The 22,778-nt window shown below is 33.4% G+C and overlaps 1 protein-coding gene across 1 annotated transcript in view; it reads left to right on the forward strand.

The window, feature by feature from the left end:
* The first annotated feature begins 107 nt into the window (after window positions 1–107).
* LOC146451156 (putative aarF domain-containing protein kinase 5) overlaps window positions 108–22,778 on the forward strand; it is a 60,907-nt gene continuing 38,236 nt past the window's right edge. The window contains exons 1-7 of the mRNA XM_085099520.1: window positions 108–382; window positions 1,907–1,970; window positions 3,388–3,564; window positions 4,573–4,596; window positions 4,737–4,877; window positions 5,000–5,113; window positions 5,700–5,831. Coding sequence (XP_084955646.1) covers window positions 108–382; window positions 1,907–1,970; window positions 3,388–3,564; window positions 4,573–4,596; window positions 4,737–4,877; window positions 5,000–5,113; window positions 5,700–5,831 — 927 coding nt within the window. The remainder of the gene's footprint in view (window positions 383–1,906; window positions 1,971–3,387; window positions 3,565–4,572; window positions 4,597–4,736; window positions 4,878–4,999; window positions 5,114–5,699; window positions 5,832–22,778) is intronic.

Consider the following 22,778-nt stretch of genomic DNA (forward strand, 5'->3'; position numbering starts at 1 on the left):
TATGAGGTTACAAGACTCCTTCTCAGAGAAACAAAAATACAACGCACTTCAAGTAAAAGGAACGGAACGTCTACAAGAAAAACAAATACGTGAATAAACGGCACAATATGGCGGCAAGGTCACGAACACTTTGGTCAAGTTTTCAGCTCCCGGTAGCTGCCTTTAGAAGCAATTTACCGCTCTGCTGCAGGAGAAATCAGTTGAGACTAAGCAGTTCAGGGGTATCGTCAAAAGCTGCAAGGAAAGGAATGTTTGTAAAAAGAGGTTTGTGGCTTTTAGTTGGAGGCGGTACTGTGGCCCTTACCGCTTATAATAGACTTTGGGAACGAAAGCAACGAAGAAAACTTCGAGTTCAAGTCGAAGGAATAGGACGATTTTTTAGGTGAGTAAAAAAAGTGATATGGTTTTCTCTCCAAACGTTATACATGGCCGACAGGGGAGAATTAACATAAATGTATGCGTGATGGTCCATAATTATTTTGGACTTGCAAGAGCGTTGAAGGGGAACTAACATATTAAACCGCATGTAAGCCCTATATTCGGTTATCTTTGGTGCATGAGTAGAGCTCCTAATAGGTCTCACGCAGTCGGATGCAATCTTATGCTCTCATGATGAAACAAGTATTTTTAGTGCAAGATTTTTTTGGGATAATCAAACACTTCCATTTTGAAGCTATGGGCCGGATAGCACTGTCGCCACTACATGTAAAACAAATTTAAAAAATTTCTAATTTCTAGAATGACAATTTTTCGAAAAACTTCGCAAGTTTCAATCGGTCATTTTACAGTTGTGTGCTTAGTGACCTGGCCTTGGATTTTAAGTGAGGCTGATACAAACGTCACTGCTTTTCATGTGTAAATGCAAACTAGTTAGCATAAGAATCTAGCATGATCTATGTGTGAAAAGCAGTGAGGTTTGTATCAAGACAAGGTCACCCCCAGCCTCGCTTCCACTCCAAGGCCAGGTCACTTAGCACACAACTGTAAAATGGGCTATTTTTGGTATTGTTGCATCAAAAGAATTGAAATTCATTTCCAAAACTCCACTGAATCTGGCGTAAATGTCAATCGGCTGATTAGACTGCATAGAAAACTTAACATGACAGCGGCATGATAAAGACCAAACCGAGAATCAACAGAATGCCGCAACCATGGACAGCTGTTTCGAGCTGGTTGGCTCTCGTCAGCACAGTGTAGCACAGCCAAAGGTAGAAGTTTAACCAAAGCTACCGAGTTGTCTGCCAAATGCACGTGGTAGCCAATTTCGGATGGCTAATCCTTCCAAATGATTGTGAAAAAAGGCAGCAAGATCAGACAAAAAATTATTTTGCATTGCTGTAATGTACACTCCTAAATTTAGAAGTACTTCCAGCTATAATTTTGTAGATGTAATTATTAAATTAAATATTATTTGACTAGGGTAAATGGCAGCCAATGGGTAAGAGAAACAAAATTGTTCACTTGCCAAAATTTGGTCACCTCTAAGGCAGTGCTTTGGCTTCTTCAAAGATATGTGAAAGTTTGGTTTGCACTCATTTTATCCATCTCAGGCATGTCAGTGGTGAATTTAAGGGTCTTCTTTCCAAATCATACAAGTGTAAGAACCTGACACTTTTTTTCTAAATTGTGTTGTGAGCTATTGCTTTCTTTTCTCACTCTATCCTTTTTTATTTTCTGCTTTCTTTGCTTTAGGTGTTTCCCTTTGAGTTTCACCCTCAGACTTTTCCAAACAAGTAATTAAAAATAAATGTGCAAAATTACAAGTCAAAACAGCCAACGCCCAAGAATTTTTCGGTCTCCCTAGTACCTGTAGTACCTTTACCTTTTCTCTACAAGGTGCATTTAGGTTGATTATTGAACAATTAACAACTGACAAATCATCATTATGTTTGCTTTATTTCACTAGGTGTTTTTACGTTGGTATGAAAATATCCCTGGACTATTGGTGGAGTCTGTATAATTTAGACCCTGTAAGTAGAGACTGAAAAAATAACTCATTTAGTAGCAATGCATTGTGTAAAATTAATGAAAGGTTGCAGGCAACAATGCTTTATCTGACTTTTCAGATTTCTGATATTTTTCTGATACTTTTCAGATATCTGACTTTTTTCCAACATTGTATTGTGTGGTTCCAGCAAATATTCACCTCCCCTTCCCACCCCCCTTCCCCCCCCACCTCACTCTGCTTACCAGCAACACTCTTGAATTTTTACTTCAGGGATTGTGTCTAACACCTCCTGTCCCCGAATCTTCTGTGGCAGTCCAATATGGATATTTTCTGGGACTAGACGATTTGAAGAAATTCAGCTTTGTTGGGACTGAGCTGCTAATGAATAATTTGTGTTGCTTGCAGTCAGTCATGAACATAAACCTAACAACATGTAACATTTTGACAAAAATAATGATGATCATGATAATGACAATAATTTTTTTTTTCATTATCATTACAGATTTTTCAGTTGTTGAATTCTAATGACCAAACAAATTTAACAGGCGTACATGTGCAAGCTACCTACATGTACCACTAAACCTAATCAATGAATTATAATATAATACTAAATAGGCACTAACCATGCACTTTCTTGCATGGCATTAGACAATGTCAATGGTTCAGATCATCCACAAAATTACACTGTCATAGAAAACATTCTATCAAAACAGGTGTTATGAGTTAGTCCTCTCTGAAAAGTAAAAAGCACCTTCTTGCCAGTTCTTGCATCACAGCCTTCCAAAGTACCTATCGGATGAAATGGAGCACATCCAGAAACACGCCATGCAAACAGTTTTTCCTCACGTTAGAAAGTATACAGATGCATTAGAAATGGCTGGTATTCCAACACTTTAAATTTGCCAGACAAGAAACACTATTTAGGAATTTATTTAATGACAGATCATAGATTATAAGATCATTAGCTTGCTAGTCTTTTACTACCAAAGTCAGTTCTTCAGAGACCCTGTGACGGATAAGAGACTAAATTTGATATTCCTGTATGAAGAACAGATCGATATAAGAATTCCTTCATTATAAGCCGTAACATTTGATTAGTTGTGTTACAATTATGGAGCATTTTTATGATATTTTAATTATTTATAGGAGTCTTTTATACTTTTATTGTAATTATAAATATTATTATATCTTTTTAGCCACGTAATTCAGTTGCTGAGACTGCAAAGTGTGTATTATTCAATAAACGATTTTTATTTTTAATGAATGTATGAGAAGCTGTGGCCATAAAATCCACGAATTCAAAACTTTAGAACCAGACTTCAAGCCACATACAGTGTAAGCTATTTTTAAATAACTTAAAAGTTGAGGGAGTATGGAGTTGGCTTAATAACCAGTCTGTAAGAGATTTATTGTTTCTTCTCTTATTGTATTGACTTCAGAATGGTGAGCAGTATGCACAAGTCATTAAACTTTGCCACCAGAGAGCAGCTGATAGAATTGTCATTGGAGCAATTGACAATGGAGGGCTTTACATCAAATTGGGTCAAGGCCTTGCTGTCATGAATCACATACTCCCACGAGAATACACAGTTACTCTGCAAGTATTGCAAGATAAGGTAGAGATAGAAACTACATGATGTACATATTCATCTAAAGTCCACCAGCTTCACTGATCATCAATACTGTACATGTAGGCTAGGGAATGGCATAAGTGGAAATGGTTACAAACTTGAAGAGTTCAGGATGAATCTTTTTAAAAAGTTCTTAATCGCTTGTGATGCAGATGAAAATAATTGTAATTTAATTATTAATAACTATCTGCGGATCATTCTTTCTTTGAATACTGGCCCATCGATTTGGGTGTTAATTATTGGAAGGATTTCAGAATCTGAGAATGAGGATGCTTTAAATGTATTTGGAGGGGGTGGGGGGTGGGGCTTATATTCCGAGGGTTTAAATTCAGAATTCTATGGTGTATTAATTAATATAACTACTGGAAGACTTGTGACAAGGTAATACCGGGCTTGTTTTTACCGTATGACTGAGTGTACCTGTCACAGAGTTGGACGCTGAAATGTATAAGTCATGTACATATAAGTTTTATGCTTCTACTTCTTATTGTCCAAAACCAGACTGTAATAGCCCACTTTGAAAATGAGTGATGGCCTGGGTCGAGAGTAACTGCCCAAGTGATTGTAGGATTGTTTGGGGGGACGATAATAATAGCCAACGTCCCCCCCAAACCTTCCCATAATCGCTTGGGCAGCTACTCTCGACCCAGGCCATCACTCTTTTTCAAAGTGGGCTATATGTTGTCGACAACTTTATTTCATTCGAGTTGCTGTGTTCTGACCGCGTGTGCTTTCGCTGTTTACATAAATGTGTTCGTACTTAAATATGCGTGTGCAAAACATAATAGAGGTGCTAATTAGCACATGCTGATATGTTACACAGGCCACACTTGCAGCTGAAAGCATACAGTACTAATTGATATGTATCTTGTAAAATGCTTAATATGTTTTTAAAACCTCAGTGGAAACCTTAGTGTGTGGGGTGGGGTGAGGTTATGATAAAGGTCCACTTTTAGCCTTTGACTAACTGAGATACTTCAAATTTTTTTGTAGGCTCTTCGAAGGAAGCATGGAGAGGTCTGTTGCTCATATTGTTTTTTATAATAAATCTGTTTTAAAGTCAAGTCATCCATTGTGAAACATGATGTGAACCCTTGATGGCTTGATCATAAAGTGCTCCTTTGAAAAATTCATAACACTTTGTTGTTCCATTTTAGGTGGATGAATTATTCCTTGAGGACTTTGGACAGAAAGCTCATGACTTATTCTTTAAGTTTGATCATGAGCCAATAGCAGCTGCTAGTCTGGCTCAGGTGCACAGAGCTATGAGGCATGACGGACGAGAGGTAGCTGTAAAGGTAAATTAAAAATCAGTCTAACAAAGAAGGCAATCCAATTTTTAAATTTAGAATTTTAAAAAAGTGACTCCATCACAATCCTGCTAATCCTAATTTCATCTATTCCTTTACTTCCCGATTAGATACAGTATATTGATTTACTGGATAGATATGATGGTGATCTGTGGACACTTAAACGCCTGCTACAAGTCATCGCTTGGATGCATCCTTCATTTTCCTTCTCTTGGGTCCTGAATGTAAGTTTGCTACAATGTTGTTTGGTCTTTCATATACCAGTAGAAAGTGCACAATTATATCAATCCTCAAGGAAACCAGTGATTCTGTCTATTTCATTAGTTACAGTAAATAGTTATTTTATTCATTCCAAGAATGGTATACTGGTACCCCACAAACATTATGAATAGCTACTCGAAGTGTTCCAGTTTTTTTAAAGATGTTAATAGTAAACTGTTGTGATTTTTTTTTTCTGATATACGATCACTTGTTTTGATAGTTCCAAGTTTTTACTCTAAACTACATGTACATGTATTTACCCCTACATGTAGTTAAAAGATAGCATTACCTCATACGTTGTCTTCACCTTCATTTTGTCAGTGAGATACATCTTTAGAACTTAGTTTCAATTATGGTTTCTCTTCTTTTCTTGGTGAGGTTTTAAATATAATATCTACCAAGTTTAGGTCAGTCTATAATAAATCATATGCATTGAGTTCAAAGAAAGATTAAATTAATTTTTCTTGTCAAACATTTTTTTGTTTCTTTGTTTTTTGTAATTCATTATCGTCATTCAAAAATTTCAAGAAAGTTCCAATTCTTCACCAGGACTTAAAAGATACTTTAAAGGAAGAGCTTGATTTTGTACACGAAGGCCACAATGGTGAAAGATGTGCAGATGAGCTGAAGCATCTTAGTTATGTTTACGTCCCTGAAATTCACTGGGATCTTACCACCAAGGTACACCTGTTTAGTATCGCTAAACTAAAAATCATCATATATTGCTTTCTTGTGTCTTTCTTGTCTCGTTATTTTTTAAATTAAAACTCAAGTTGAGGCTCGGATTCAAATGTTAATTTGTTTTGGTGATTAATTAGCGCAAAGTCAGAAGTTACTCTTATTATAAAATCACTTTTAATAATTGAAGTATCAATGTATTAAGTGCAGAGCACTACTTGGGGACACTTTCCAGGTTGAATTGGAATTTAGGACTGGAGTGATGGTTTTTGAGGAGAGGGGAAAACCGGAGTACCCAGAGAAAAACCTCTTGGAGCAAGGACGACAACCAACAACAATCTCAACCCACATATTACACCGAGTCCGGGAATCGAACTCAGACCAAAGTGGTGGGAGACGAGTGCTCTCACCACTGCACCATATCACTGCTCCCACACTTTCGCGGAGATAGATTATCCAATCAAAATTCGATTGTAGATTCCAAGAAGCATGCAGTTTGAGTTGGTTTCATGTTTGCTACCAGTCTATGAGGTGGTCTGTCTTGCATGGGGTCATTTGACTCTTACAGACCGTCCTTATGGAGCAATGCCTTTCTTTTCATTACTTACCTTTAATTCTTTGCCATTAAATTGTAATAAAATGCGAGACGGCAACGCCATCGATAATGTCACTTTAAAATATATAACTTTTATTTCATTTGTGCTACTTCCCGATTATTTTAACTTGTTCAACTTCTATACAAACGATGAACTACACAGGAGCCAAATTGGTTGGAGTGGGGTTCAAGTTAAGAAAGAGGATGAAAAATTTACCGTCTTGTGTTCACGTTCTCCACAAAACCTTGAATTTGGTAATTTCACGTTGTTGTTTTGCAGAGAACGGCAGAGAAATTTACCACAATTTAAAACGCCCGTGCAGAGTGATTGTTTTTGCTCATTATAAAGCCCTGGTCAAATGGCTCATGATAGTCGATGATAGTTGATGATAGTCAAAACTTTAATTATCAGCCATTATCAACTATCAAACGGGTCGTCAAACGACTTGGAGAAACTCGTGATAGCTGACGATAGTTTACCGTGAGCCTCTAATGCCAGGCATCTGCCGAGTGTCGACATCCCAAACAAAACTTCGCAGGGGTGAATTTTTCACGACGAAAGAAAGCAGCTGCCTCCTTTGTTTTCCTTCAGTTGTTGGAAGAACTAAAATTAATCTTGAGAACGCTTGTGGAGAAAATAGCTGACCGAAGAACAATCATCAACCATCATGCATGTGGTCAAACTATCATGAAGAATTTGAACACGCTCAAAACAATTTTTGGTGGTTATTAATATGGTGGATAAAATGAAACAGCTTGTTGGTGTTTATTAACACAGTGGTTAAAATAAAACAGTTTTTGGGGGTTATTATTACGGTGGTTATAAAATTAACATAGTTTTTGGTCGTTATTAATGCGGTGGGTAAAATAAAACAGTTTTTGGTGGTTATTAACACGGTGGTTGAAATTTAACAGCTTTTTTTCCCTTGTTAACACGGTCGTTAAAATAAAACAAATTTTGGTGGTTATATTAATATGGTGGTTAAAACACAACAGTTTCTGGTGGTTAATTAAACACAGTGGTTTAAATTACACAGTTTTAGGTGGTTATTAATCCTTTAACCCCTAATGTCAAAGGACAAATTCATCTATCTTGTCCCTATACTTTCTTACAAAAGTACTGGGGAGACGTTGTTAAAATATCAAGAAAATTAACCTTGGTGATCATATCTTTAATTCTCATAACCTTAGCACTTGAATAAGCATTGATTTTACGAGGATAATTGCTAATCTCTGTTAGGGCTTAAAGGGTTAATGTCTTTTTCTTCTTTGGTGTCTAACAGTGCAACAAACTCAACCGGGGCCACCGAAAAGACCGGCACTTGTACTTTCAAATTTAAGAAATGTTCCCGTTTTTGATTGGTTTACAAAGTAAACGTGACCTCTGTTTGGCTGGTCAATGTTAAATGGCCCCAGTTGAGTTCGTTGCACTGTGGAAAAATAAACAGTTTGTTTGTGGTTGTTAATATGGTGGTTAAAATAAAACAAATTGTTGGCTTTTATTAATACCGTGGTTAAAATAAAACAGTTTTTGGTGGTTATTAACACGGTAATTAAAATAAAACAGTTTGTGGTGGTAATTAATACGGTGGTCAACTTGAGTTTTCGTGGTTGTTAACATTGCTGTTAAAATAAAACAGTTTTTGGTGGTTATTAGCACGGTGGTTAAAATAAAACAGTTTTTGGTGGTTATTAGCACGGTGGTTAAAATAAAACAATTTTTGGTGGTTATTAGCATAGTGGTTTAAATAAAACAGTTTTTGGTGGTTATTAACACAGTGGTTAAAATAAAACAGTTTTTCGTGGTTATTAGCATACTGCTTAAAATAAAACAGTTTTTGGTGGTTATTAATACGGTGGTTAAAATAAAACAGTTTTTGGTGGTTATTAGCATACTGGTTAAAATAATAAAGTTTTTGGTGGTTATTAGCACAGTGGTTAAATTAAACAGTTTTTGGTGGTTATTAGCATGGTTGTTAAAATAAAACAGTTTTTGGTGGTTATTAATACGGTGGTTAAAATAAAACAGTTTTTGGTGTTTATTAGCACGGTGGTTAAAATAAAACAGTTTTTGGTGGTTATTAGCACGGTGGTTAAAATGAAACAGTTTTTGGTGGTTATTAGCACGGTGGTTAAAATAAAACAGTTTGTGGTGGTAATTAACACGGTGGTTAAAATAAAACAGTTTGTGGTGGTAGTTAATACGGTGGTTAAAATAAAACATTTTTTCGTGGTTGTTACCATTGTTGTTAAAATAAAACAGTTTTTGGTGGTTATTAGCATAGTGGTTAAAATAAAACAGTTTTTGGTGGTTAGTAGCATACTGGTTAAAATAAAACAGTTTTTGGTGGTTATTAGCACAGTGGTTAAAATAAAACAGTTTTTGGTGGTTATTACCTTAGTAGTTAAAATAAAACAGTTTTTCGTGGTTATTAGCATAGTGGTTAAAATAAAACAATTTTTGGTAGTTATTAGCCCTATGGTTAAAATAAAACAGTTTTTGGTGGTTATTAGCATACTGGTTAAAATAATACAGTTTTTGGTGGTTATTAACACGGTGGTTAAAATAAAACAGTTTGTGGTGATAATTAACACGGTGGTTAAAATAAAACAGTTTTTCGTGGTTGTTACTATTGTGTTTAAAATAAAACAGTTTTTCGTGGTTATTAGCACGGTGGTTAAAATAAAACAGTTTTTCGTGGTTATTACCACAGTGGTTAAAATAAAACAGTTTTTGGTGGTTATTAGCATAGTGCTTAAAATAAAACAGTTTTTGGTGGTTATTAGCATACTGCTTAAAATAAAACAGTTTTTGGTGGTTATTAGGACGGTGGTTAAAATAAAACAGTTTTTGGTGGTTATTAGCACGGTGGTTAAATTAAACAGTTTTTGGTTGTTATTAGCATGGTGGTTAAAATAAAACAGTTGTTGGTGGTTATTAGCATAGTGGTTAAAATAAAAGAGTTTTTGGTGGTTATTAGCACGGTGTTTAAAATGAAACAGTTTTATGTGGTTATTAGCCCTGTGGTTAAAATAAAACAGTTTTTGGTGGTTATTGGCACGGTGGTTAAAATAAAACAGTTTTTGGTGGTTATTAGCACGGTGGTTAAAATGAAACAGTTTTTGGTGGTTATTACCACAGTGGTTAAAATAAAACAGTTTTTGGTGGTTATTAGCATAGTGGTTAAAATAAAACAGTTTTTGGTGGTTATTAGCATACTTGTTAAAATAAAACAGTTTTTGGTGGTTGTTAGCACGGTGGTTAAAATAAAACAGTTTTTGGTGGTTATTAGCACGGTGGTTAAAATAAAACAGTTTTTGGTGGTTATTAGCATAGTGGTTAAAATAAAACAGCTTTTGGTGGTTATTAGCACGATGGTTAAAATAAAACAGTTTTTGGTGGTTATTAGCACAGTGGTTAAAATAAAACAGGTTTTGGTAGTTATTAGCACGGTGGTTAAAATGAAACAGTGTTTGGTGGTTATTAGCCCTGTGGTTAAAATAAAACAGTTTTTTGAGGTTATTGGCACGGTGGTTAACATAAAACAGTTTTATGTGGTTATTAGCACGGTGGTTAAAATGAAACAGTTTTTGGTGGTTATTAGCACGGTGGTTAAAATAAAAAAGTTTTTGGTGGTTATTAGCATAGTGGTTAAAATGAAACAGTTTTTGGTGGTTATTAGTACGGTGGCTCAAATAAAACAGTTTTTGGTGGTTATTAGCATACTGCTTAAAATAAAACCGTTTTTGTTGGTTATTAATACGGTGGTTAAAATAACACAGTTTTTGGTAGTTATTAGCACGGTGGTTAAAATAAAACAGTTTTTGGTGGTTATTAGCACGGTGTTTAAAATGAAACAGTTTTATGTGGTTATTAGCCCTGTGGTTAAAATAAAACAGTTTTTGGTGGTTATTGGCACGGTGGTTAAAATAAAACAGTTTTTGGTGGTTATTAGCACGGTGGTTAAAATGAAACAGTTTTTGGTGGTTATTACCACAGTGGTTAAAATAAAACAGTTTTTGGTGGTTATTAGCATAGTGGTTAAAATAAAACAGTTTTTGGTGGTTATTAGCATACTTGTTAAAATAAAACAGTTTTGTGGTTGTTAGCACGGTGGTTAAAATAAAACAGTTTTTGGTGGTTATTAGCACGGTGGTTAAAATAAAACAGTTTTTGGTGGTTATTAGCATAGTGGTTAAAATAAAACAGCTTTTGGTGGTTATTAGCACGATGGTTAAAATAAAACAGTTTTTGGTGGTTATTAGCACGGTGGTTAAAATAAAACAGGTTTTGGTGGTTATTAGCACGGTGGTTAAAATGAAACAGTGTTTGGTGGTTATTAGCCCTGTGGTTAAAATAAAACAGTTTTTTGAGGTTATTGGCACGGTGGTTAAAATAAAACAGTTTTATGTGGTTATTAGCACGGTGGTTAAAATGAAACAGTTTTTGGTGGTTATTAGCACGGTGGTTAAAATAAAAAAGTTTTTGGTGGTTATTAGCATAGTGGTTAAAATGAAACAGTTTTTGGTGGTTATTAGTACGGTGGCTAAAATAAAACAGTTTTTGGTGGTTATTAGCATACTGCTTAAAATAAAACCGTTTTTGGTGGTTATTAATACGGTGGTTAAAATAACACAGTTTTTGGTAGTTATTAGCACGGTGGTTAAAATAAAACAGTTTTTGGTGGTTATTAGCACGGTGGTTAAATTAAACAGTTTTTGGTTGTTATTAGCATGGTGGTTAAAATAAAACAGTTGTTGGTGGTAATTAATACGGTGGTTAAAATAAAACAGTTTTTGGTGGTTATTAGCACGGTGGTTAAAATAAAACAGTTTTTGGTGGTTATTAGCACGGTGGTTAAAATGAAACAGTTTTTGGTCGTTATTAATACAGTGGTTAAAATAAAACAGTTTCTTGTGATAATTAACACGGTGGTTAAAATAAAACAGTTTGTCGTGGTAATTAATACGGTGGTTAAAATAAAACAGTTTTTCGTGGTTGTTAACATTGTTGTTAAAATAAAACAGTTTTTGGTGGTTATTAGCATAGTGGTTAAAATAAAACAGTTTTTGGTGGTTATTAGCATAGTGGTTGAAATAAAACAGTTTTTGGTGGCTAGTAGCATAGTGGTTAAAATAAAACAGTTTTTGGTGGTTATTAGCACGGTGGTTAAAATACGACAGTTTTTGGTGGTTATTAGCATACTGGTTAAAATAAAACAGTTTTTGGTGGTTATTAGCACGGTGGTTAAAATAAAACAGTTTCTGGTGGTTATTAGCACGGTGGTTAAACTAAAACAGTTTTTGGTTGTTATTAGCATAGTGATTAAAATAAAACAGTTTTTGGTTGTTATTAGCATAGTGGTTAAAATAAAACAGTTTTTGGTGGTTATTAACACGGTGGTTAAAATAAAACAGTTTTTGGTGGTTATTAGCACGGTGGTTAAAATAAAACAGTTGTTTGTGGTTATTAGCACGGTGGTTAAAAAAAAACAGTTTTTGGTGGTTATTAACAAGGTAGTTAAAATAAAACAGTTTGTGGTGGTAATTAATACGGTGGTTAAAATAAAACAGTTTTTCGTGGTTGTTAACATTGTTGTTAAAATAAAATAGTTTTTGGTGGTTATTAGCATACTGGTTAAAATAAAACAGTTTTTGGTGGTTGTTAGGACGGTGGTTAAAATAAAACAGTTTTTGGTTTTTATTCGCACCGTGGTTAAAATAAAACAGTTTTTGGTGGTTATTAGCATAGTGGTTAAAATAAAACAGCTTTTGGTGGTTATTAGCACGATGGTTAAAATAAAACAGTTTTTGGTAGTGATTAGCACGGTGGTTAAAATAAAACAGTTTTTGGTGGTTATTAGCACGGTGGTTAAAATGAAACAGTTCTTGGTGGTTATTAGCACGGTGGTTAAAATAAAACAGTTTTCGGTGGTTATTAGTACGGTGGTTAAAATAAAAAAGTTTTTTGTGGTTATAAGCACGGTGGTTAAAATAAAAGAGTTTTTGGTGGTTATTAGCACGGTGGTTAAAATAAAACAGTTTTTGGTGGTTTTTAATACGTTGGTTAAAATCAAACATTTTTTGGTGATTATTAGCACGGTGGTTAAAAAAAACAGTTTTTGGTGGTTATTAGCATGGTAGTTAAAATAAAACAGTTTTTGGTGGTTATTAGCACGGTGGTTAAAATAAAACAGTTTTTAGTGGTTATCAGCACGGTGGTTAAAATGAAACAGTTTTTGGTGGTTATTAGCACGGTGGTTAAAATAAAACAGTTTTTTGTGGTTATTAGCATAGTGGTTAAAATAAAACAGTTTTTGGTGGTTATTAGTACGGTGGTTAAAATAAAACAGTTTTTGGTGGTTATTACCACGGTGGTTAAAATAAAAGAGTTTTTGGTGGTTATTAGCACGGTGGTTAAAATAAAACAGTTTTTGGTGGTTATTAATACGTTGGTTAAAATCAAACATTTTTTGGTGGTTATTAGCACGGTGGTTAAAATAAAACAGTTTGTGGTGGTTATTAGCATGGTGGTTAAAATAAAACAGTTTTTGGTGGTTATTGGCACGGTGGTTAAAATAAAACAGTTTTTAGTGGTTATTAGCTCGGTAGTTAAAATAAAACAGTTTTTGGTAGTTATTAGCACGGTGGTTAAAATAAAACAGTTTTTGGTGGTTATTAGCATACTGGTTAAAATAAAACAGTTTTTGGTGGTTGTTAGGACGGTGGTTAAAATAAAACAGTTTTAGGTTTTTATTAGCACCGTGGTTAAAATAAAACAGTTTTTGGTGGTGAATAGCACGGTGGTTAAAATAAAACAGTTTTTGGTGGTTATTAGCACGGTGGTTAAAATGAAACAGTTTTTGGTGGTTATTAGCATACTGGTTAAAATAAAACAGTTTTTGGTGGTTGTTAGGACGGTGGTTAAAATAAAACAGTTTTTGGTTTTTATTAGCACCGTGGTTAAAATAAAACAGTTTTTGGTGGTGAATAGCACGGTGGTTAAAATAAAACAGTTTTTGGTGGTTATTAGCACGGTGGTTAAAATGAAACAGTTTTTGGTGGTTATTAGCACGGTGGTTAAAATAAAACAGTTTTCGGTGGTTATTAGTACGGTGGTTAAAATAAAAAAGTTTTTTGTGGTTATAAGCACGGTGGTTAAAATAAAAGAGTTTTTGGTGGTTATTAGCACGGTGGTTAAAATAAAAAAGTTTTTGGTGGTTTTTAATACGTTGGTTAAAATCAAACATTTTTTGGTGATTATTAGCACGGTGGTTAAAAAAAACAGTTTTTGGTGGTTATTAGCATGGTAGTTAAAATAAAACAGTTTTTGGTGGTTATTAGCACGGTGGTTAAAATAAAACAGTTTTTAGTGGTTATCAGCACGGTGGTTAAAATGAAACAGTTTTTGGTGGTTATTAGCACGGTGGTTAAAATAAAACAGTTTTTGGTGGTTATTGGCACGGTGGTTAAAATAAAACAGTTTTTAGTGGTTATTAGCTCGGTGGTTAAAATAAAACAGTTTTTGGTAGTTATTAGCACGGTGGTTAAAATAAAACAGTTTTTGGTCGTTATTAGCACGGTGGTTAAAATAAAACAGTTTTTGGTGGTTATTAGCATAGTGGTTAAAATAAAACAGCTTTTGGTGGTTATTAGCACGATGGTTAAAATAAAACAGTTTTTGGTGGTTATTAGCATAGTGGTTAAAATAAAACAGTTTTTGGTGGTTATTAGCACGGTGTTTAAAATGAAACAGTTTTATGTGGTTATTAGCCCTGTGGTTAAAATAAAACAGTTTTTGGTGGTTATTGGCACGGTGGTTAAAATAAAACAGTTTTTGGTGGTTATTAGCACGGTGGTTAAAATGAAACACTTTTTGGTGTTTATTAGCACGGTGGTTAAAATAAAACAGTTTTTCGTGGTTATTAGCATAGTGGTTAAAATAAAACAGTTTTTGGTGGTTATTAGCATACTTGTTAAAATAAAACAGTGTTTGGTGGTTGTTAGCACGGTGGTTAAAATAAAACAGTTTTTGGTGGTTATTAGCACGGTGGTTAAAATAAAACAGTTTTTTGTGGTTATTAGCATAGTGGTTAAAATAAAACAGCTTTTGGTGGTTATTAGCACGATGGTTAAAATAAAACAGTTTTTGGTGGTTATTAGCACGGTGGTTAAAATAAAACAGGTTTTGGTGGTTATTAGCACGGTGGTTAAAATGAAACAGTGTTTCGTGGTTATTAGCCCTATGGTTAAAATAAAACAGTTTTTGGTGGTTATTGGCACGGTGGGTAAAATAAAACAGTTTTTGGTGGTTATTAGCACGGTGGTTAAAATGAAACAGTTTTTGGTGGTTATTAGCACGGTGGTTAAAATAAAACAGTTTTTAGTGGTTATTAGCATAGTGGTTAAAATAAAACAGTTTTTGGTGGTTATTAGTACGGTGGTTAAAATAAAACAGTTTAAGGTGGTTATTACGACGGTGGTTAAATTAAAAGAGTTTTTGGTGGTTATTAGCACGGTGGTTAAAATAAAACAGTTTTTGGTGGTTATTAATACGTTGGTTAAAATCAAACATTTTTTGGTGGTTATTAGCACGGTGGTTAAAATAAAACAGTTTTTGTTGGTTATTAGCATGGTGATTAAAATAAAACAGTTTTTGGTTGTTATTAGCATAGTGGTTAAAATAAAACAGTTTTTGGTGGTTATTAACACGGTGGTTAAAATAAAACAGTTTTTGGTGGTTATTAGCACGGTGGTTAAAATAAAACAGTTGTTTGTGGTTATTAGCACGGTGGTTAAAAAAAAACAGTTTTTGGTGGTTATTAACAAGGTAGTTAAAATAAAACAGTTTGTGGTGGTAATTAATACGGTGGTTAAAATAAAACAGTTTTTCGTGGTTGTTAACATTGTTGTTAAAATAAAATAGTTTTTGGTGGTTATTAGCATACTGGTTAAAATAAAACAGTTTTTGGTGGTTGTTAGGACGGTGGTTAAAATAAAACAGTTTTTGGTTTTTATTCGCACCGTGGTTAAAATAAAACAGTTTTTGGTGGTTATTAGCATAGTGGTTAAAATAAAACAGCTTTTGGTGGTTATTAGCACGATGGTTAAAATAAAACAGTTTTTGGTAGTGATTAGCACGGTGGTTAAAATAAAACAGTTTTTTGTGGTTATTAGCATAGTGGTTAAAATAAAACAGTTTTTGGTGGTTATTAGTACGGTGGTTAAAATAAAACAGTTTTTGGTGGTTATTACCACGGTGGTTAAAATAAAAGAGTTTTTGGTGGTTATTAGCACGGTGGTTAAAATAAAACAGTTTTTGGTGGTTATTAATACGTTGGTTAAAATCAAACATTTTTTGGTGGTTATTAGCACGGTGCTTAAAATAAAACAGTTTTTGGTGGTTATTAGCATGGTGGTTAAAATAAAACAGTTTTTGGTGGTTATTGGCACGGTGGTTAAAATAAAACAGTTTTTAGTGGTTATTAGCTCGGTAGTTAAAATAAAACAGTTTTTGGTAGTTATTAGCACGGTGGTTAAAATAAAACAGTTTTTGGTGGTTATTAGCATACTGGTTAAAATAAAACAGTTTTTGGTGGTTGTTAGGACGGTGGTTAAAATAAAACAGTTTTTGGTTTTTATTAGCACCGTGGTTAAAATAAAACAGTTTTTGGTGGTGAATAGCACGGTGGTTAAAATAAAACAGTTTTTGGTGGTTATTAGCACGGTGGTTAAAATGAAACAGTTTTTGGTGGTTATTAGCATACTGGTTAAAATAAAACAGTTTTTGGTGGTTGTTAGGACGGTGGTTAAAATAAAACAGTTTTTGGTTTTTATTAGCACCGTGGTTAAAATAAAACAGTTTTTGGTGGTGAATAGCACGGTGGTTAAAATAAAACAGTTTTTGGTGGTTATTAGCACGGTGGTTAAAATGAAACAGTTTTTGGTGGTTATTAGCACGGTGGTTAAAATAAAACAGTTTTCGGTGGTTATTAGTACGGTGGTTAAAATAAAAAAGTTTTTTGTGGTTATAAGCACGGTGGTTAAAATAAAAGAGTTTTTGGTGGTTATTAGCACGGTGGTTAAAATAAAAAAGTTTTTGGTGGTTTTTAATACGTTGGTTAAAATCAAACATTTTTTGGTGATTATTAGCACGGTGGTTAAAAAAAACAGTTTTTGGTGGTTATTAGCATGGTAGTTAAAATAAAACAGTTTTTGGTGGTTATTAGCACGGTGGTTAAAATAAAACAGTTTTTAGTGGTTATCAGCACGGTGGTTAAAATGAAACAGTTTTTGGTGGTTATTAGCACGGTGGTTAAAATAAAACAGTTTTTGGTGGTTATTGGCACGGTGGTTAAAATAAAACAGTTTTTAGTGGTTATTAGCTCGGTGGTTAAAATAAAACAGTTTTTGGTAGTTATTAGCACGGTGGTTAAAATAAAACAGTTTTTGGTCGTTATTAGCACGGTGGTTAAAATAAAACAGTTTTTGGTGGTTATTAGCATAGTGGTTAAAATAAAACAGCTTTTGGTGGTTATTAGCACGATGGTTAAAATAAAACAGTTTTTGGTGGTTATTAGCATAGTGGTTAAAATAAAACAGTTTTTGGTGGTTATTAGCACGGTGTTTAAAATGAAACAGTTTTATGTGGTTATTAGCCCTGTGGTTAAAATAAAACAGTTTTTGGTGGTTATTGGCACGGTGGTTAAAATAAAACAGTTTTTGGTGGTTATTAGCACGGTGGTTAAAATGAAACACTTTTTGGTGTTTATTAGCACGGTGGTTAAAATAAAACAGTTTTTCGTGGTTATTAGCATAGTGGTTAAAATAAAACAGTTTTTGGTGGTTATTAGCATACTTGTTAAAATAAAACAGTGTTTGGTGGTTGTTAGCACGGTGGTTAAAATAAAACAGTTTTTGGTGGTTATTAGCACGGTGGTTAAAATAAAACAGTTTTTTGTGGTTATTAGCATAGTGGTTAAAATAAAACAGCTTTTGGTGGTTATTAGCACGATGGTTAAAATAAAACAGTTTTTGGTGGTTATTAGCACGGTGGTTAAAATAAAACAGGTTTTGGTGGTTATTAGCACGGTGGTTAAAATGAAACAGTGTTTCGTGGTTATTAGCCCTATGGTTAAAATAAAACAGTTTTTGGTGGTTATTGGCACGGTGGGTAAAATAAAACAGTTTTTGGTGGTTATTAGCACGGTGGTTAAAATGAAACAGTTTTTGGTGGTTATTAGCACGGTGGTTAAAATAAAACAGTTTTTAGTGGTTATTAGCATAGTGGTTAAAATAAAACAGTTTTTGGTGGTTATTAGTACGGTGGTTAAAATAAAACAGTTTAAGGTGGTTATTACGACGGTGGTTAAATTAAAAGAGTTTTTGGTGGTTATTAGCACGGTGGTTAAAATAAAACAGTTTTTGGTGGTTATTAATACGTTGGTTAAAATCAAACATTTTTTGGTGGTTATTAGCACGGTGGTTAAAATAAAACAGTTTTTGTTGGTTATTAGCATGGTGGTTAAAATAAAACAGTTTTTGGTGGTTATTAGCACGGTGGTTAAAATAAAACAGTTTTTAGTGGTTATTAGCTCGGTGGTTAAAATAAAACAGTTTTTGGTGGTTATTAGCACGGTGGTTAAAATAAAACAGTTTTTGGTCGTTATTAGCACGGTGGTTGAAATAAAACAGTTTTTGCTTCTTCTTAGCAAAGTGCTTAAAATAAAACAGTTTTTGGTGGTTATTAGCGCGGTGGTTAAAATAAAAGAGTTTTTGGTGGTTATTAGCATACTGCTTAAAATAAAACTGTTTTTGGTGGTTATTAATACGGTGGTTAAAATAACACAGTTTTTGGTGGTTATTAGCACGGTGGTTAAAATAAAACAGTTTTTGGTGGTTATTAGCACGGTGGTTAAATTAAACAGTTTTTGGTTGTTATTAGCATGGTGGTTAAAATAAAACAGTTTTTGGTGGTTATTAGCATAGTGGTTAAAATAAAACAGCTTTTGGTGGTTATTAGCACGATGGTTAAAAGAAAACAGTTTTTGGTGGTTATTAGCACGGTGGTTAAAATAAAACAGGCTTTGGTGGTTATTAGCACGGTGGTTAAAATGAAACAGTGTTTGGTGGTTATTTGCCCTGTGGTTAAAATAAAACAGTTTTTGGTGGTTATTGGCACGGTGGTTAAAATAAAACAGTTTTTGGTGGTTGTTAGCACGGTGGTTAAAATGAAACAGCTTTTGGTGGTTATTAGCACGGTGGTTAACATAAAACAGTTTTTAGTGGTTATTAGCATAGTGGTTAAAATAAAACAGTTTTTGGTGGTTATTAGTACGGTGGTTAAAATAAAACAGTTTTTGGTGGTTATTTCCACGGTGGTTAAAATAAAAGAGTTTTTGGTGGTTATTAGCCCGGTGGTTAAAATAAAACAGTTTTTGGTCGTTATTAGCACGGTGGTTAAAATAAAACAGTTTTTGCTTGTTATTAGCAAAGTGCTTAAAATAAAACAGTTTTTGGTGGTTATTAGCGCGGTGGTTAAAATAAAAGAGTTTTTGGTGGTTATTAGCATACTGCTTAAAATAAAACTGTTTTTGGTGGTTATTAATACGGTGGTTAAAATAACACAGTTTTTGGTGGTTATTAGCACGGTGGTTAAAATAAAACAGTTTTTGGTCGTTATTAGCACGGTGGTTAAAATAAAACAGTTTTTGCTTGTTATTAGCAAAGTGCTTAAAATAAAACAGTTTTTGGTGGGTATTAGCGCGGTGGTTAAAATAAAAGAGTTTTTGGTGGTTATTAGCATACTGCTTAAAATAAAACTGTTTTTGGTGGTTATTAATACGGTGGTTAAAATAACACAGTTTTTGGTGGTAATTAATACGGTGGTTAAGATAAAACAGTTTCTGGTGGTTATTAGCACGGTGGTTAAAATAAAACAGTTTTTGGTGGTTATTAGCACAGTGGTTGAAATAAAACAGTTTTTGGTGGTTATTAGCACAGTGGTTAAAATAACACAGTTTTTGGTGGTAATTAATACGGTGGTTAAAATAAAACAGTTTTTCGTGGTTGTTAACATTGTTGTTAAAATAAAACAGTTTTTGGTGGTTATTAGCATAGTGGTTAAAATAAAACAGTTTTTCGTGGTTATTAGCGTAGTGGTTAAAATAAAACAGTTTTTGGTGGTTAGTACCATGGTGGTTAAAATAAATTAGTTTTTGGTGGTTATTAGCATAGTGGTTAAAATAAAACAGTTTTTGGTGGCTAGTAGCATAGTGGTTAAAATAAAACAGTTTTTGGTGGTTATTAGCACGGTGGTTAAAATAAAACAGGTTTTGGTGGTTATTAGCACGGTGGTTAAAATAAAACAGTTTTTGGTTGTTATTAGCATAGTAAGTAAAATAAAACAGTTTTTGGTTGTTATTAGCATAGTGGTTAAAATAAAACAGTTTTTGGTGGTTATTAACACGGTGGTTAAAATAAAACAGTTTTTGGTGGTTATTAGCACGGTGGTTAAAATAAAACAGTTGTTGGTGGTTATTAGCACGGTGGTTAAAATAAAACAGTTTGTGGTGGTAATTAATACGGTGGTTAAAATAAAACAATTTTTCGTGGTTGTTAACATTGTTGTTAAAATAAAATAGTTTTTGGTGGTTATTAACATACTGGTTAAAATAAAACAGTTTTTGGTGGTTGTTAGGACGGTGGTTAAAATAAAACAGTTTTTGGTGGTGAATAGCACGGTGGTTAAAATAAAACAGTTTTTGGTGGTTATTAGCACGGTGGTTAAAATGAAACAGTTTTTGGTGGTTATTAGCATACTGGTTAAAATAAAACAGTTTTTGGTGGTTGTTAGGACGGTGGTTAAAATAAAACAGTTTTTGGTTTTTATTAGCACCGTGGTTAAAATAAAACAGTTTTTGGTGGTGAATAGCACGGTGGTTAAAATAAAACAGTTTTTGGTGGTTATTAGCACGGTGGTTAAAATGAAACAGTTTTTGGTGGTTATTAGCACGGTGGTTAAAATAAAACAGTTTTCGGTGGTTATTAGTACGGTGGTTAAAATAAAAAAGTTTTTTGTGGTTATAAGCACGGTGGTTAAAATAAAAGAGTTTTTGGTGGTTATTAGCACGGTGGTTAAAATAAAAAAGTTTTTGGTGGTTTTTAATACGTTGGTTAAAATCAAACATTTTTTGGTGATTATTAGCACGGTGGTTAAAAAAAACAGTTTTTGGTGGTTATTAGCATGGTAGTTAAAATAAAACAGTTTTTGGTGGTTATTAGCACGGTGGTTAAAATAAAACAGTTTTTAGTGGTTATCAGCACGGTGGTTAAAATGAAACAGTTTTTGGTGGTTATTAGCACGGTGGTTAAAATAAAACAGTTTTTGGTGGTTATTGGCACGGTGGTTAAAATAAAACAGTTTTTAGTGGTTATTAGCTCGGTGGTTAAAATAAAACAGTTTTTGGTAGTTATTAGCACGGTGGTTAAAATAAAACAGTTTTTGGTCGTTATTAGCACGGTGGTTAAAATAAAACAGTTTTTGGTGGTTATTAGCATAGTGGTTAAAATAAAACAGCTTTTGGTGGTTATTAGCACGATGGTTAAAATAAAACAGTTTTTGGTGGTTATTAGCATAGTGGTTAAAATAAAACAGTTTTTGGTGGTTATTAGCACGGTGTTTAAAATGAAACAGTTTTATGTGGTTATTAGCCCTGTGGTTAAAATAAAACAGTTTTTGGTGGTTATTGGCACGGTGGTTAAAATAAAACAGTTTTTGGTGGTTATTAGCACGGTGGTTAAAATGAAACACTTTTTGGTGTTTATTAGCACGGTGGTTAAAATAAAACAGTTTTTAGTGGTTATTAGCATAGTGGTTAAAATAAAACAGTTTTTGGTGGTTATTAGTACGGTGGTTAAAATAAAACAGTTTAAGGTGGTTATTACGACGGTGGTTAAATTAAAAGAGTTTTTGGTGGTTATTAGCACGGTGGTTAAAATAAAACAGTTTTTGGTGGTTATTAATACGTTGGTTAAAATCAAACATTTTTTGGTGGTTATTAGCACGGTGGTTAAAATAAAACAGTTTTTGTTGGTTATTAGCATGGTGGTTAAAATAAAACAGTTTTTGGTGGTTATTAGCACGGTGGTTAAAATAAAACAGTTTTTAGTGGTTATTAGCTCGGTGGTTAAAATAAAACAGTTTTTGGTGGTTATTAGCATACTTGTTAAAATAAAACAGTGTTTGGTGGTTGTTAGCACGGTGGTTAAAATAAAACAGTTTTTGGTGGTTATTAGCACGGTGGTTAAAATAAAACAGTTTTTTGTGGTTATTAGCATAGTGGTTAAAATAAAACAGCTTTTGGTGGTTATTAGCACGATGGTTAAAATAAAACAGTTTTTGGTGGTTATTAGCACGGTGGTTAAAATAAAACAGGTTTTGGTGGTTATTAGCACGGTGGTTAAAATGAAACAGTGTTTCGTGGTTATTAGCCCTATGGTTAAAATAAAACAGTTTTTGGTGGTTATTGGCACGGTGGGTAAAATAAAACAGTTTTTGGTGGTTATTAGCACGGTGGTTAAAATGAAACAGTTTTTGGTGGTTATTAGCACGGTGGTTAAAATAAAACAGTTTTTAGTGGTTATTAGCATAGTGGTTAAAATAAAACAGTTTTTGGTGGTTATTAGTACGGTGGTTAAAATAAAACAGTTTAAGGTGGTTATTACGACGGTGGTTAAATTAAAAGAGTTTTTGGTGGTTATTAGCACGGTGGTTAAAATAAAACAGTTTTTGGTGGTTATTAATACGTTGGTTAAAATCAAACATTTTTTGGTGGTTATTAGCACGGTGGTTAAAATAAAACAGTTTTTGTTGGTTATTAGCATGGTGGTTAAAATAAAACAGTTTTTGGTGGTTATTAGCACGGTGGTTAAAATAAAACAGTTTTTAGTGGTTATTAGCTCGGTGGTTAAAATAAAACAGTTTTTGGTGGTTATTAGCACGGTGGTTAAAATAAAACAGTTTTTGGTCGTTATTAGCACGGTGGTTGAAATAAAACAGTTTTTGCTTCTTCTTAGCAAAGTGCTTAAAATAAAACAGTTTTTGGTGGTTATTAGCGCGGTGGTTAAAATAAAAGAGTTTTTGGTGGTTATTAGCATACTGCTTAAAATAAAACTGTTTTTGGTGGTTATTAATACGGTGGTTAAAATAACACAGTTTTTGGTGGTTATTAGCACGGTGGTTAAAATAAAACAGTTTTTGGTGGTTATTAGCACGGTGGTTAAATTAAACAGTTTTTGGTTGTTATTAGCATGGTGGTTAAAATAAAACAGTTTTTGGTGGTTATTAGCATAGT

The sequence above is a fragment of the Pavona decussata genome, unplaced genomic scaffold (genome assembly GCF_977016875.1).
Source record: "Pavona decussata unplaced genomic scaffold, jaPavDecu1.1 SCAFFOLD_396, whole genome shotgun sequence".
NCBI lineage: Eukaryota > Metazoa > Cnidaria > Anthozoa > Scleractinia > Agariciidae > Pavona > Pavona decussata.